Source organism: Amphiura filiformis, chromosome 16 (assembly GCF_039555335.1).
Source record: "Amphiura filiformis chromosome 16, Afil_fr2py, whole genome shotgun sequence".
Taxonomy (NCBI): Eukaryota; Metazoa; Echinodermata; class Ophiuroidea; order Amphilepidida; family Amphiuridae; genus Amphiura; species Amphiura filiformis.
This window is the reverse complement of record NC_092643.1, coordinates 60,783,764-60,799,276: the sequence shown is the minus strand read 5'-3', so window position 1 is coordinate 60,799,276 and position 15,513 is coordinate 60,783,764. Positions and strand designations below refer to the sequence as shown.

The window sequence follows — 15,513 nt, the reverse complement described above, 5'->3', positions numbered from 1 at the left end:
TTCTAGGCTTCAATTGAGTCGTGTGTACATGCACTTTAGGATTGACTTCTGAATCGCAATTCTCAGGCATGCCGATCCTTGAGAATTCTACTACCGTCAGAACATGACTTTGATACTTTTATTTGAATATGCTTGTTCCATTTACAAATGACAGGCTGAATATAAAAGAATACAAATTTGGAAACCATAGCACATTTACAAATGAAGTTTTGTCCCCTGTGTTTCGCTACCCATGTTTAAGTCTACAAGAGATGTGTATTAACTCACAGCCCAATTACCTGATATTCGTGTTCCATTATCAAATGACTGGTTAAATAAAGAATAGAAAAAAGTCATTCATTTTACCTTTCTTTTGCTGTAACCAAGGGGGTAGAACCAAAGAGTACCAACTCTACACGATAAACACCAGAGATTAAATGTTTTGCTAGGTAGTCCATTTTAAGAGTAAAGTAGGTAATGGGGTAACACGATGCATTACCCCATTACCTACTTCACTTGTGTAATGCTGGGGAAACAATCAAAGTAATGATCTCCTGTACTTGTGTACTTACGTAATAGTTATGTGTACTGTATACCTTGACTGCCTACATATACTTTGATCAGCTTGTAATCGGCGGGCCTTATAACATCGCGGATTAATATCGATATATTTTATTTCGAGAATTGTCTTGTGACATCTCGCCAGAAGAATCACAAATTATTGATTCAAGCCCTATTCTTTGTCTACTTTTTCTACTGCGTAAGATATATACCAGACTGGTCAACTTTATCACTTTAAAAGTGGGACTTCTTTTCGGCGTAGTGGTAAAAGCCTAACAATTCCCGCCTATTACGAGCTGATCAAAGTATAAATCATTAATACTCAGTTTCAGCCACCATTTATCCATGGGAGCTAGTGGTATAATGATTAGATCACCTGCCTAGTGATCAGAAGGTTGTGGGTTCAAATCTTGTGCTGGCACATTCCCTTGTTATCTTTTTCAAGGTGCGTTGTGTGTTTCATGTCCATTTAAGCTTTCATTATTTTGCACGGTGCTTTCAAACTGGCCAACTTTGACCAACCAGCTATTATTGGTGTACAAGGGGTACATCCACCCTGTTTTAGAATATACTGCCCCACATTGGCATTCAAGACTTACTAGTAACCAGGTGGTCCAGCTTGAGAAAATTCAGACTGAGATGTGTTTGCAAATACATACATGATAGAAAGTTTACTACCTATATGCAGATTCCTTATACCTCGAACTCAAACTAAAAGGAGACAAAACATCTGCAATGAATTTGTCCAGAAAGCAAGCACGTCCGTGAGGATCCCATCCTGGTTCCCACCAAGCGAGTATCGGTCCCACATTATCCTCAGAAGACCACCAAAATTTGGTTCTTTTATAGATATAGCACCAACAGATTTCAATCTAGTCCCCTACCCTCTCTCACCAACCTCCTTGAAGCAACTTAGTATTCTTGACAGCCATACTGTTTCAAGTCCAATTGAAGTGCAATTCTTTAATGCAATATTTATTTTTACGTTTTTAATATTTGAGTGGTTTTTTTAAAATATATGTATCCAACTCTCTCAATGCAACTTTTAATGTAAATGTCAGGCAATAAACGGCTGCTACGTAATTTTTAATAAATATACAATGAATATATTCAATGAGACAATCCAGATGTGTCACAAAAGCAACAATAGTATATACCCTGTACACAAAAGGAATAATGCTCAATTTCAAAATGAATCCATCATTTTATTCAATACACTTCCTCCACACGGATACATTAGCAATTTGAAATACACTTTTTTTAGTGTCATGAAATCTTATACCTTTTTTAGCTCCATATGGTTTAATTTAAGTTACAAATTAATTAAGCTAAGTACTTCCTTCTTACAGATGAATATAACAGAACCACTTGCTTTGAAATATGCTTGTTGTGACCTGATTACTTGATTGATTAGTTTTTCTTTCTAGAAAATAAAATTACAATGATAAGTGTGTCAAAAGATTTGTAGAATGGGGATGTCACAGACTAATGTATTTATGTAGAGAAAATAAATTTGATGAAAAAAAAAACAGACTTTGCAAATTCTTTATTAATGAAGCACTATCTATTAAAACAGATGTTGAATTTATTTTGCTCAGATTGTGAATGTGTGAATCAACAAATCTGATTGGCTAAAATCAATCTCACGATCCCGAGATTTTATTAAAAGTCTGAAATTGTTTTTTACTTCAAAAATCATGCCAGAGCTAAAGACTAGCAAGTTGTACTCAAATTTATTGAGTTTGTCGGCCCAGTAATATACCATTTTTCATTAAATTTGTACCCATCAACATACCAAAAGCCAAAATTTGTGGTCAAATTTAACACAAATTGTTTTAGCTTTACCAAAATTTTTTGAGAAAAAACAAAATCGTGGCTACAGTGAGGCAAAATTTGGCTATGTTCAGAAAAAATGGGAGAAAATTTTGAAAAAAGGACCCATCCATATAAAAACAAATTTAGCATTACAAAAGGTGTTCATTGATATACCCAAAGGCTGAAAATGCTACCCATGCTTGCAGCATGTCCACATAATGGTCATTTATACCGAGTACCACCCCCTGCACAACACATCCTTCCCCTTCTTGTTTTTGTAAGCCTCCACAATCTTCCCAAGATTAAAATACATACCCTTTTCCTCAAAACCCATCAAAAGATTTTCTAGTAATCCTACATTATTTCCTCCATCACACACACACACACTTAAGATTTTAACACACCATACACACAAATAGGCCAATTCTTCAGACATGTTTTTTCTTTTCATAATCAGTTTTCCCCTTTCACATTTAAAATTCATATTGACCAAGTGAATACACTCAGAAATTGGCAAATGTACCACATTTTAAATCAAAATAATAAAATAAATGTAGATATTTATATTCTATATATATTTTTTATTCCGCCGTCATTAGAATATGTCAGAACCATGTTTGCTGCCTACAAATGGTGCAGGGTTCATCAGTACAATGACTGTGACTACCCCTAACAGCTTCCCATTACACCTGGGTGGGGTGAGGCAAGCGAGGCAAAGTGCCTTACCCAAAGGTGCAACACGGAGGTGGGACGGGAACTCAAACTCACACACGTCGAGCAAGCTCTCAGATTATGAGTTCAAGGTCGTAACCACTGAGCCACTGTGTCCTCGTTAAACATAACTAATCAAAAATTAGTATATTTTTGGGTCTCTTTTTTGTCAAATTTTGTATATTTTTGGGGTATGATTTCAGAATCCAAGCCACACATACTCTACCCAATCTAAAATCAAGAACCACCTCCCAGAAAATACATTTTTGAGACATCTTTGTAGCATTCAGTCTCAAAGACCACAAAATCATGTGAATATATTTCTGGTTTAATGCGGTTGTGTACTGCTGAAGTTGCTTCTGGATCTGGACATTATCCTCTGAATAAACGGGTACCCGCATCGCATCAGAGTTGGTACAAACCAATGACCTAAGACTGGATTTGGCGAAATTTAATTGAGGTAGTCCCTAACGGCGGTTTTGAAGTTTTTGTAGTCTGGTATGTCTAATATGTCGTGGGCAGTCCGTTCCAGTGTGGAATTGTCCATGGAAAAAGCTGTTTGCGTGAGGTCGCTGAGTTGACTCTAATTTGCATGTATGAAGATGGGTGGTGTCGCCTGGTCATTCGTGTTGGTCGGGTGAGGTGGTCCTGCCAGTCTATGTCGACGAGATTGTGTGTAATTCTGTACATCAAGCTAAGTCTGGTAATAAGGCGACAGGTATCCAAACTTGGCCATTCAAGTTGGTTGAGCATTTGCGTAACACTTGCTTCTCTGGAGTAGTTGTTGTAGCACAACCTAGCAGCTGACCTCTGTATCATGTCTAGCTGGTGTCTCTCTTCATTTGTGGAAGGGATCCAAGCTGCCGACCCATAAGTCAGTTTGGGTTGAATGAGCGACAAATAGAGGCGAGACTTGATGTATGTAGGACAAGCTTTGAAGTTCCTTCTGATGACACCCAGGATCTTCTTACAGCTGTTTGTGACTTCAGAGATATGCTCTTTCCAACGTAGATTGTCACAAAACTTCAGACCAAGGTACGGATGAGAATGTGTTGCCTCAAGAGTTTTTTGGCACAATGTGTATGGGGAGATTTTGATGGTTTTCTTGGTTGTGAAGTTCATTTTGAAATATTTATCGGTATTAAAAGTCATCTGCCAGTCTTGACTCCAACGAGATATTGCGTCAAGATCTGTTTGAAGGATGATCTGGTCTTCTACAGAGTTGATCTCTCGATAGATGAATGCATCATCGGCAAAGAGTCTGGTCTTTGTACCAGCACTCACACAGCTAGGCAAGTCATTGATGAAAACTAGGAAGCTCATTGGCCCAATAACAGTGCCCTGTGGCACGCTGGAATCTACCTCTGCTGCAGTAGACTGAATACCATCGAGGACGACACACTGTTTCCTCTTGGTTAGGAAGATCTCAATCCACTTCTTGCGATGAATTGAGCTTTTTTAAATATGTATGTATTTTGTAATGATTTTTATCAATACAAATATCAATCCAGATTTTCTGATGGATTTTATTACACTATTTCACTCGTGTTCGCAATTTAAAAGGACTTTGTTGAACTTGTGGGGTAGACACGTGCAACAACGCATTGCGTCGCGTAGATGCGCAATTTGTTAACATGCAGATATACGCCAAGCATACGGGACTCAAATCTGCATACAAACATTAAATAGGCTATCATGCACTGACACATTATTAAGTTTTACTCTTAAAAAGGACTTAAGATATATTTGCTTGTATTTTATTGTTTTTTACTCATTATTTTTACCATTATCTCAATTTCAAATTTGCCGCCTTTGGTCTCTAGATCGTGTCACATATTACAACAGAATTTATTCACTAATTATAAGCTTACCATTTGGCTTTTCATTATCGGAAGGTCATGGGTTTGAATCCCATGCTTTTTTCAAATTGGGTTGTGTGCCGGTCAGGATTTGTGTTTATTTGTTGTCTAGTTTAATTGCAGCACTTTGGGTTGGTAAACTGTTCTTTCTTTCTAACTAAATGTAGGCTTACCAATTGGCTTTTCATTTCCATTTGCACTAAATCACTCAAAAGCCTTTAATTCTTAAGAATAAGGGCAGTTGTTTTACTTTTGCCTTCCACTTATCTTGCACTATAAGCTATTCCAGTTGAAATCCATACACCCCCTATGGAAGACATAACCTTAATCTCCCACAAAGGGAGTGTAGATTTCAAATGGAGTCATCCATTCAAGTAGTCCCATTTGAAATTCACACTCCCTGTCAGGAAAATTAAGCACAAGTCTTCCATAAGGGGCGTAAGGATTGCAACTGGAATAGCCCAATTTGAATTACAATATAACAAAATAGGTCAGGTCCATTGGGAGGATGACTTAAGTTCAGTCCTGGGATTATGTAAATATGAATTATCTCTGAAAACCCATCACTTCACTTCTGAATCCATTCTTTGCAAATAGGTCATCAGTATGTGTGGTGTGATCAAGCAAAATCAGTCTGAAGTCGGGAATATTTGATTTTCAGTTCTTTACATGACTGTATAAAATTTTTGAAAAGCTACATTTTGCAGAAAACCGCATTGAAATTGATCATTTAGTTCTAAAGATATGAACAGTTGAAGTGTTTCCAAAACAATATGCAACAAAAGAAGTTATTGTCTTTGTTTGGGAAAATCTGAAAATCAATATATATCCGACTTCCGACTGATTTTGCTTGATCACATGACATATATCGTTACAAGGAGATGGTATTTGCAAGCGCTAATTATGTGCCCTTTTATCGTAGCAGCCTGTAGCTATACTTTTGTTCACCTCATGTAAGTAGTGACATAAGTGCCTATTTTGATGGTTGCAGTTTTGAATCGCGCAAAAAAGTTAATCACGCAGAGCATACGTACTTTCGTACAAGTGCAGTTTGTCGTAACGCTTGTGGTGAGTGATGTATCAAATCAAGCGCACAAAGTTAATCATGCAGCGCGTACACGCACCCCAACAAAGGCAGTTTGTCAGCACGTATGCGGTATAACTGCAAATAAGCATTGACGTCACTACCATACTTCACGTAAACCAAAGTCTCGAGTGAAAGCTGATGGATATTTGCACTGTACAAATCGGAATTGCAGTGGATTTTCAAGAGGAAGGGGGTTGGGGCTGAAACTGGATGTTAGTCCCCTCCAAATAGGCTGGTCTTTAATGATGTAGCAGAAATCCAAATAAAACAACCATACAATTTTCTAGAATAATCCATTTATTTTGCTTGGTTACCATGGCAACATCAACAACAACATTAAGAAGTGCAATGAGCATAAAAAGTGCGAAAATAAATGTTCGCAAAAATATCTACTAAGACACTGCATTCACATGCGAACATGTGTTCCAATATCTGTGCTGCATTTTAATTTATGAGGCAAACATCTGTTCCCCAAGGTAAAACAGTAACTGCTTGTCATTATTGATGAGATTAAAATAAATTAAATAAATGAGTTCTGGTACAGATCCAATAAAAATGAAAGTACTCACTAGATATATTTCAGTTCCTATCAGGAACCTTGTTCACTCTGCAATGAATGTAGTGTTTCTAGATGTTGGCAGTCCTTCGTGGCAGTAATGGTGTTGCCACATTTTCGGCTTCAGTTTTGTGTTCAGATAGTCTAGTTTTGAAAAGACGGCCTGTCTCTCCAATGTAGGTCTTAGGGCAGCTCTTGCAAGGTATTTCATAAATTGATTCAAAACACAAAACTGAAGCCAAAAAAATAAGTTCCAAAAATTTTACCAGATCACAAAGAAAGTCATCCACATCCCAAATTCATAAATCGGCAATAACTGAGCATGTCGCAGCCAGCAACCATGTTATCAACTGGGACGAGGCAGCAATCATAGATCAAGAGGCAGACAAAACCACGCATTGGCTAAAAGAAGCCATATGAACAAGGACGAGGGGGCATACAAATTGGACAGAATCTATGACCAGATCATCTCAAAACAGCAACCTACAAACGTGGCAACACCATCACTGCCACCAAGGACTACCGACATCTAGAAACACTACATTCATTGCAGAGTGAACAAGGTTCCTGATAGGAACTGAAATATATCTAGTGAGTACTTTCATTTTTATTGGATCTGTACCAGAACTCATTTATTTAACTGCTTGTCATCCTTAGGTAAGAAAACCTCCTGTGTCATTGGCCTCTGAAAATGCTTAAAGCAGAACCTCCTATGTAACCTCTTGGCAGTTTTGTTTCAAACATGTTCAAGGGCCACAAGTACATATGTTTTTCCTGCACAATGATATTGTTATAAGCAGATACTTTGACTAGAGAGAACAGAGCTTCTGGGTGTGGAGTTGAAGAGTGGGTCCATCATTGTAGCAAAATTCTCTGGGTTTCCTTCTCACACATATTCTGAACAAACATGATGACAAATTTACAGGCAGTTTTGTTTTAAGCATGTTCAAGGGCCACAAGTACATAGGTTTTTCCTGCCCGACGACATTTGTAATTTATAAAGCAGATACTTTGAGTTGAGAGAACAGAGAGCTTTTAGCTGTGTAGTTGGAAGAGCAGATCCATCATTGTTAGGAAGATTCTCTGCTTTCCTTCTCATGCAACTTAAACAAACATGACAGCAAGTTTACAAAATATTCCTTTGAGACTCCAAATGCAGACATGGTATCCACACATTCTCACCACTGATTTGTCCCATGACACTTGAAAGACAGTAAGTTTGAAGGAAGTTGTTGTGTCATAATAATGGTAATAACATCCGATTAAAAAAGCGATGGTGGTTCACTGTCTTGAATACATTACGCGAAAATCTATCTCAAATTCTCAGTTTTGTAATGAGTTCACAGTATTTGCATATCTGTTCTTCAATTTTACTTATAAATTGGCTGTTCCAGTTGAAATCCATACACCCCCTATGGAAGACATGCTCATATCCCACACAGGGGTGTAGATTTTAAATGAAGTTACCCGTTCAGATAACCCCATTTGAAATTCAAAATCCCTGTGTGGAAGATTAAGGTCATGTCTTCCATAGGGGTGTATGGATTTAAACTGGAATAGCCCGGTGCCCAAGTTCACTGAAAAGATGTCTGTCCAACTCCTTTGAATCATTAGATTTACATTGTATGACATTTGAGATTTGGTCTGGTAGTGCATGGTTTGCATTTGAGAATGTTGTTGAATCTGTATAAAAAATTACAAGGAAAATAATTTGTTTTAGTTTTTATGTTGCTGTTATGTAAAAAGCTCAGAATGAAACAAAAGATAGAGCGAGCAAGAACAAAAGAAAGGAAATTCTTAGTCAGTGGGAGTAGTCTTCGTAGACACATAATCTGATTGGACAATCGCATGATTTTGGGTGTCGTCTATCAGGCCGCAGACGACCCCACGTCATCATGAGTGTTGATAACGTGTAACACGCTTGTAAAGGTTCGCGTATATATCACGTTGTATGTGTAGACTAGTGAGGAATACACACATGCGTTAGCAGTACGCACTAACAGAATACGTGAAGTTGTAAACAAGTTTTGTTCATTTTATAATAAGGGGAGTTTTTATGTCGGTAACATAGTTTTTGCTTAAAAAGTAGTTTACAGTTATTAAACTAATACTTAACTGACTAAGAATAAGAATAACCGATAGGAATTTTTGTTTTTACTATTCTCTACCTATGATAGATGACAGGCAGGTCCACTATTTTTATCGTAGTACTACTCAAAATACTGGGCCTGCCTGTCGTCTATCACACGGTAGAGGATAGTAAAAACAAAAATTCCTATCGTTTATTCTCTAAGTGTCAGAGTGAGTATAAATGAGGGTTACAGGGAGGAAGAAGAGAGAGAGAGAGGAAGACAGACAGACAAAAAGACAAAACAAAGAAAAAGGGTGGCAAAGGAGGTGTCAACAACACAGTTGTGAATTTCTTGTTTTTACAAATTTACATGCTTTGTGAAGTGTCACTGTGTCAGAGGTGTAAAACATTGAGTAGAAGGTGGCAATAAAGTTCTTACATTTTGTCAAGGTGCTGAACATGGATAGCACAGAGTGACAGGTGTATGAAAAAAGTTTCTCAACTATCAGGCTACAAAAAAACACTCAAATGTCTACAGCAACTGGTATAGCACTTGATTGAACATGCTTTTAGTAGTCATTAATACAGTGCTTTAAGAGCTCATAAAATAAAGCCTAAGTTTAGTACTTGCAAGGTTGAACAAACTTTGAAAACCAGCGTAGTAGTGTGAAATTACTATGAAGATAAAGAAAAAATATTGTTGTGAAATACAGTATTCTACTTTAATGCCGGGGGAGGGGGGGGGCACTTGCATTTCAATTTGTAATGTATATATCACCCACATACAAGGACTTTAAAAAAGTACCCAAAGCAAGTATTTTTCATTGTGTAAAATGGACCCAAAGCAAATACTATGCAGTTGTTTTCCTACCCTAAGCAAATGTTTTACTAGCATGAAATCTTTGACATCCAAGGTCATGACAAGCTTTCTTAACACAGCAGACACTACCAGCAACAATTATCAGCCTCCAAGGACTATTTTGATTGGTTACAAAAAAAGGCTACATCATGTATTGAGCCAATCAGAATAGTCAGTAAGCTTGAAGGGGATTAAGTTCAGAATTCCTGAGATATAGAAGCTGTATTTTGATTGGTTGCTAAGATGATTATATCATGTATTTACTAAATCATCAGGGGCACCGTAAGAAAGCCAGTAGTGCCCATGGGATTAACATTCTTGTTTTTTATTCTTTGTATAAGATGGAATGAAGTCAAATATGTTGAATCAGTACATGGCTGAGTCCCATTTATTTGTAAATTTATCATTTATAAATAATTTTTACTAACTTGCACAATATTAGGAATCAATAGACTGATTTTTTGCACAAATCTGTAACCTTACAAACTGATGAGCAATCATATTGGGAAATTAATTTTGCTTGTAAAGGATGCAGACCATCAAATAGCATCTCCATCGAAGAGAACATAATAAATCAACATTTTAAACAGCATTTTCTACCCCGCATGACAATACTTTTCACATCATCCCTGTATTATTTAAGGACTAAATTTTCATTTAAGTTTCAATTTTGGATATCTTCATAGATTCAGTTTTTTTATTAAAAAATGTTGAAAAGCAACGCCGCTTTTTCAACACTAAAACTAGCATTGAAACTGGCTCTGTTAGCGGTAATTTAGATGGCTTACTTTTCTTGTGAAATCAATTTGTATAATTTCAATTTGTATAATTTCTGTTTTAGTGATTAATAAGCTGGCATCTTTCATATATATTAGAACATGCCAACCTCACAAAAAACATGGTCCCTAAGGACACCACCACAGTGTCTCCTATGGGAACCGGAACTCATTTACATTGCACTTTTTACATAGTGATTTGCTATAATGCACCCTAAAGCCTGAAGGACTCCCTCCGCCTGCTCTGCCTGATGGCACTAAAATGTTCAAGTATTCATTAGTTTCAGGAGAGGGCAGTATTGCTACTTTCATAGAAGGACACAGTCATTTTACTGCAAGAGCCAAAAGTTGTAAGAAAAGTCTCACTGTATATAGTTTTTTTTTCCAATAGAGGCCGTAAGCCTTTTCCACAGGATCCGCCATCTTGTGGGTATTGCCATTCTGCATGGCATGTGTTAGACATTACACCCCCGATTACGCGGAAGTCACAGCGCGTGACGCAGCTCTTCAGTCAAGCGTCAACGCAGTGATCTTAGCAACAAGGCACTCCGTACCCACAAGATGGCGGCGTTGACGTCACAATGACTACCTCTATATGTTATATCCACAACACCTGGAATTTCAGTGTAAGCTCAATATATTAATCTCCACTAATTACTTCATGGATGATAATGTTGCCAAGATGCAACAAAACATGTATGCAATTTTACATGATAGATGATGCCACAAAAATGGTTTTGTTTGAATTACAATATTGTAAGTCACATCAATATTATAAACTTTAAAAAAACTGGATTTCAAATTGTATCAGAATATTACATTCGAATGGATAAGTAAGCTTCAAGTTTACATTTTGACACAAAAACTCCCCACATTCTGAGTTAACTAATCCTTGAACTTCATTTTTGAACTTAACATGCACAAATTACACACTATCATACACTGCAAATGTGTGTAATGACATGCTAAAGCAGTCCTTTTTCTGTTACTAATGTAAGCTTTCAGCCCAGTTCATCATATGAATAGAAGCAGACAGGTCAAGCGGAGGTCACATGATGTCAAGCAAGGGTCAAAAGATAGGTCATTGCTTGTTTAGTAAATGAGGTGCGGTGATTTAATGAAGTCATTCAATTAGCCAACTCCTCTTCCATAATATACATTACATAATGTCGTTGGGCAGGAAAAACCTACTGTGTGTCATTGGCCCCTGAACATGTTTAAAGCAAAACTTCCTATGTTTTAAACATGTTCAGGGGCCACAAACACATAGGAGGTTTTTCCTGCCTAACGAAGATAAGTTAAAAGAAAGTGAAACAATTATGATACATGGTGCAAGAGCAATAACAATGATCTTGCTTTCAATGGCAAAATCCATTCCCTGTATGATTTTACAGCACACCGATAATGTTTTCATTGTTTTAGTAGAAGATCTGTTTCAAAATCAAGTTTGTTTACAAACCGAGAAGTGCTTGTCTCTTCATAACTGCGACATTTCCGTACATTATATTATCGGCATGAAATGAAAAAAGTAAAAAACATCTATGCAGAATAGATTGATCTATTCTGATTGGAGATATAATATAAAGAAGCCTTGAATTTAGTACAGGCATCAACAATAGCCTGGGAGAATAGAGGATCATCAGCAACCAATCATACTTAGTTCTAATACTTACTAAAGAATGCACACTGAATAGAAATACAACAAAATATACATGGAATGTGCAGCAGTCAAAATGTAACCTATAGCGCCTATGTGTGCACTTTGGTAAGCTTGCTACAAAAGATAGCATGGAAATATCAGCTTTTTTTTAAACATCTTGGTTAAAAAAGGGGTGGGGGCGTTTAATTGAAGGGGTAGCTAAGGAAATACAGTATCTTGATTTGATCCATATCATGATTAGTTTCTTTGCAAAGTACAAAATCCTGCAGTCCTTGTTATCAAAAGCAATCACAAATTAAGAAAAATCTGCAATTTGTATTAGACGACTTGAAATAATGTATTGGTAGCCCACTTTGATCTATACACCTGATCCAATTTACAATGTCAGATGCTGTTGTGTTCAGTCACAATCTAAAAGTTTAGAATATTCTGCATGTTTTGTGAGAGTTGAATGGAAAAAAGTGCAACTTTCAAAACTTCATCTTTTCTTACATAATGTGTCATTGTGACATATCAAATGATGTGTGGCTTTGTAAATTGGACCAGGTGTGTAAAACAATAAATAATAGGGTGGAACTTAGAACTTGGGAACCCTTTATTATGTTTTACAGCACAGGTCACACATTATCATTAATAAAAAGTGATTCTTACCTTTGCATCAAATCCAGCTTATCAGTGCTACCAACACCAGGAGAAATCTTCATCATAAGTAATCTTGCACATTGTCCAGCACCACACAGCCATTATCCACATATTCTAAAATGACAAACCCACCACTGTATAAAGGCACGTCTCCTGATAGTAAAGAGGCAAGTTTTGCATCCATGGCTAGGCTCTCTCCTGTGTCCGGATGAAATAGCCGAAGTTTCTATTGGATTAAAAAGTATTATGAAGGAGTATAAACCTACCACTATTCTACATCATAGTGTTACGCCTCATCCGATCCAAATGAGGCCTGATTGGACCAATTTGTGTCATTATATATAACTTATGATAAGTGAACATATATGTGACACAATCTCATCCATGAAGACCAAAGGTGCCAAATTTGAAATTGAGATAAAGCCAAAAATATGGAGTAAAAAAACAATAAAATACATAAGAAAATACACATCACAAAACTTCATTAACTTTAAAGCAAAGTATGCTAGATTGGTGTTTTCAGTATATGATAGCCTAATATTTGTATGGCAATAAACCAATTTTCAAAACTGCCTCCTTTGACCTCCATGGTGGTCCATGGAGGTCAAAGGATTGTGTCACATCTACATCTATACCTTTGCATTTGCTATATTGTTGTCATTCTTTAGCCTCATCACTTCAGCAACTTTGTCCACACATCGGCCTATACTCCAATTGGAAGAAAAGAATATGGCTTTGTTTTTCTCTGAACAGCAGCCTCTGGGAAGCACCACACTGAAGTAGATTCTTTCTACCTATTAAGATAGATAATAAATAAATAAATACAATTAATGACGTAATTAACGACACTCCGATATTAGCCTGCCATATGTATGAGACTTTTTTCTGAAGCATGGCACAAATATTGGGTTTAAACTGTACGTTTTAATTTTCGGCTTTTAAGTTGTTTACATGTACCAAAATGTGTCCATCCTGATTTCACTAGAAAATTTTTTTCTTCCCACAGGAACACTCTGCTATCTCTCTCTCTCTCTCTTCACTTTGGTGGGAGTATTGGTAAAAATTTGCCAAAACCAGAGTGTCTAAACTAAACCTTTCTTGACAGCTGCCATCCACACCAGTCCACCTCTGGCAGGAATATAGGCAGACTTTTTAACTATGACATTTATTGACAGGTTTTTGATTTGCTTTCATGTGATTTGTTCAGGTTTTAATCCAAGAAAGCCTCTTATGAAACATGTTTCTGTTGGCATCCATTTGAACACCGGGACGGGTTGGAAACAGTCAGGTATTAACGCCCTATTCTTTTTGAAACTGATTGCAAACTACATGTACAGATATAGCTCTTCTATATATGATGACCGATGGCTTAACAACCACTCAAAAGGACAGAAATCTCTCATGGTTCATATACCAAACTCTAAACGTACCATGGGGAGAGCAGAAGTCTGTTATTTATTCAGATGTTGCCAATTAAATTCAGACTTTTGTTTTTCCAGTTGAATATCCTAGCACATTTTCCACCATTAGGAATCGTACCCGGGACCTCCTGAATCAGAAGCCAGAACTCTAACCAGTGAGCCACACTCTCCCTTAACCATACCTGAGGAATCCCCTTGTCTCCTACAGCATGCATCTTCATCTTCATTAGCGCCACCTTGGCAGCAGTCTTAGCCGATTTCTTACCGATGCCTTTCTTGACATTACCCTTAGCTTGATGAGAAGCTATTGACAGAGAAAAATGCAACAAAATGAAAATTTTAGGGTTCAAACTCAATGAAAATCAAAACGAAATCATAATTCATCGTCTGCATCACATACCGTCATATCTCAAAAGGCTGCCTTGAGTGATTATTTTTATTATCGTATCACATATTGTTATTTATATTTTGGCATGCTTCATTCTTTTATGAATGAACATAATCTGAGATTGTATTATTGTGACAGTACCTCAAAATTAATGTATAAAGTTCATTTTACATCACAATTCAGATGTCAATAACAAAAATAAATCACACAAGACAGCCTTTTGCTATACAACAGTATGTGATGCAGACAAAGAATTGACAATTCTTTTGAAAAATAAAGCCATGCATCAAAAACTGGTGACCACGTAATAGGTATGTCCACACAGAGGGCTTTTTGCACAGCTGTTGAGCAAAAACTTTGGGAAATCCACTGTGAGGACTGTCTTCAGGATTCCTATCTGTAAGTTTCCCCCAAAACTTGTACTGAGATGTTGATGCGTCTAATGCACCCCTCCCCCTTCGGGGCTCGTGCATTAGATGCATCAACATCTCAGTACGTGTGCATTATTTTGTACAATTTCACTCCCAACAAGTGATACTCATGTATTAACCTATAAGTAGACACAAATAATCTTTCTATTCATGGGTTTGCCAATAAATGCAGGAGGTAGTCTATTTTGGTCTCCATGCGTGACAAACCTCATCTCATTTCTTTGTCTCAAACATACCTGTGATTTGTTTGACTAATTCTGCTGTTTTTGCCATTGGTACTTCCTTTTCTTTCAGCATTACACAGCTATGCTCCTGTTGGTGTCTGTGGCTAAAAGAAATTAATAGAAATTATTCTAGTTAGAATAAACATTACTGATTTAGGGGTTCATTGATAGAATTGAGGACATGATTGATTGTTTATGCCCGAGGTGGACCCGTTGATAATACATTCCTCTACATTCTGTGATTGTATTACGGCAAAAAATGAAACCAAATGAAGAGCTTTGTTGGAAAACCCCTTACATCCACTTGAGCAATTTTGAGGAAACATCAAAAAATCATCAAAAGTACTGATATGTGACATGATCAAGGGGAATGAGTCACATGTCAGCCCTGGACGAAAATTAGTTTTACACATGTTTCTAAAGAGGACATTTAGAGCTTTTAGAAACTGAAAATCCCATGTTGATACGACTTT

At 36.9% G+C, this 15,513-nt stretch overlaps 2 protein-coding genes across 2 annotated transcripts in view; both read right to left on the bottom strand.

The window, feature by feature from the left end:
- Positions 1-3,570: 3,570 nt before the first annotated feature.
- LOC140172790 (uncharacterized) lies at positions 3,571-4,389 on the bottom strand. The gene has a single exon (XM_072195917.1). It carries the CDS (start codon positions 4,387-4,389, stop codon positions 3,571-3,573), a length of 819 nt encoding a protein of 272 aa, XP_072052018.1.
- A 2,798-nt stretch (positions 4,390-7,187) lies between these two features.
- The window catches only part of LOC140136292 (AN1-type zinc finger protein 1-like), a 31,621-nt gene continuing 23,295 nt past the window's right edge, over positions 7,188-15,513 (bottom strand). Inside the window, exons 5-9 of the mRNA XM_072158019.1 lie at positions 15,053-15,144; positions 14,180-14,301; positions 13,212-13,370; positions 12,586-12,802; positions 7,188-8,251 (exon numbers count right to left, since the gene is read on the bottom strand). Of these exons, the coding sequence (XP_072014120.1) occupies positions 12,638-12,802; positions 13,212-13,370; positions 14,180-14,301; positions 15,053-15,144 (538 nt within the window). The 3' untranslated portion in view covers positions 7,188-8,251; positions 12,586-12,637. The remainder of the gene's footprint in view (positions 8,252-12,585; positions 12,803-13,211; positions 13,371-14,179; positions 14,302-15,052; positions 15,145-15,513) is intronic.

Bases quoted from the DNA above. Each gene is read 5' to 3' on its own strand.
- LOC140172790 (XM_072195917.1), bottom strand. From the start codon at position 4,389: ATGAGCTTCCTAGTTTTCATCAATGACTTGCCTAGCTGTGTGAGTGCT.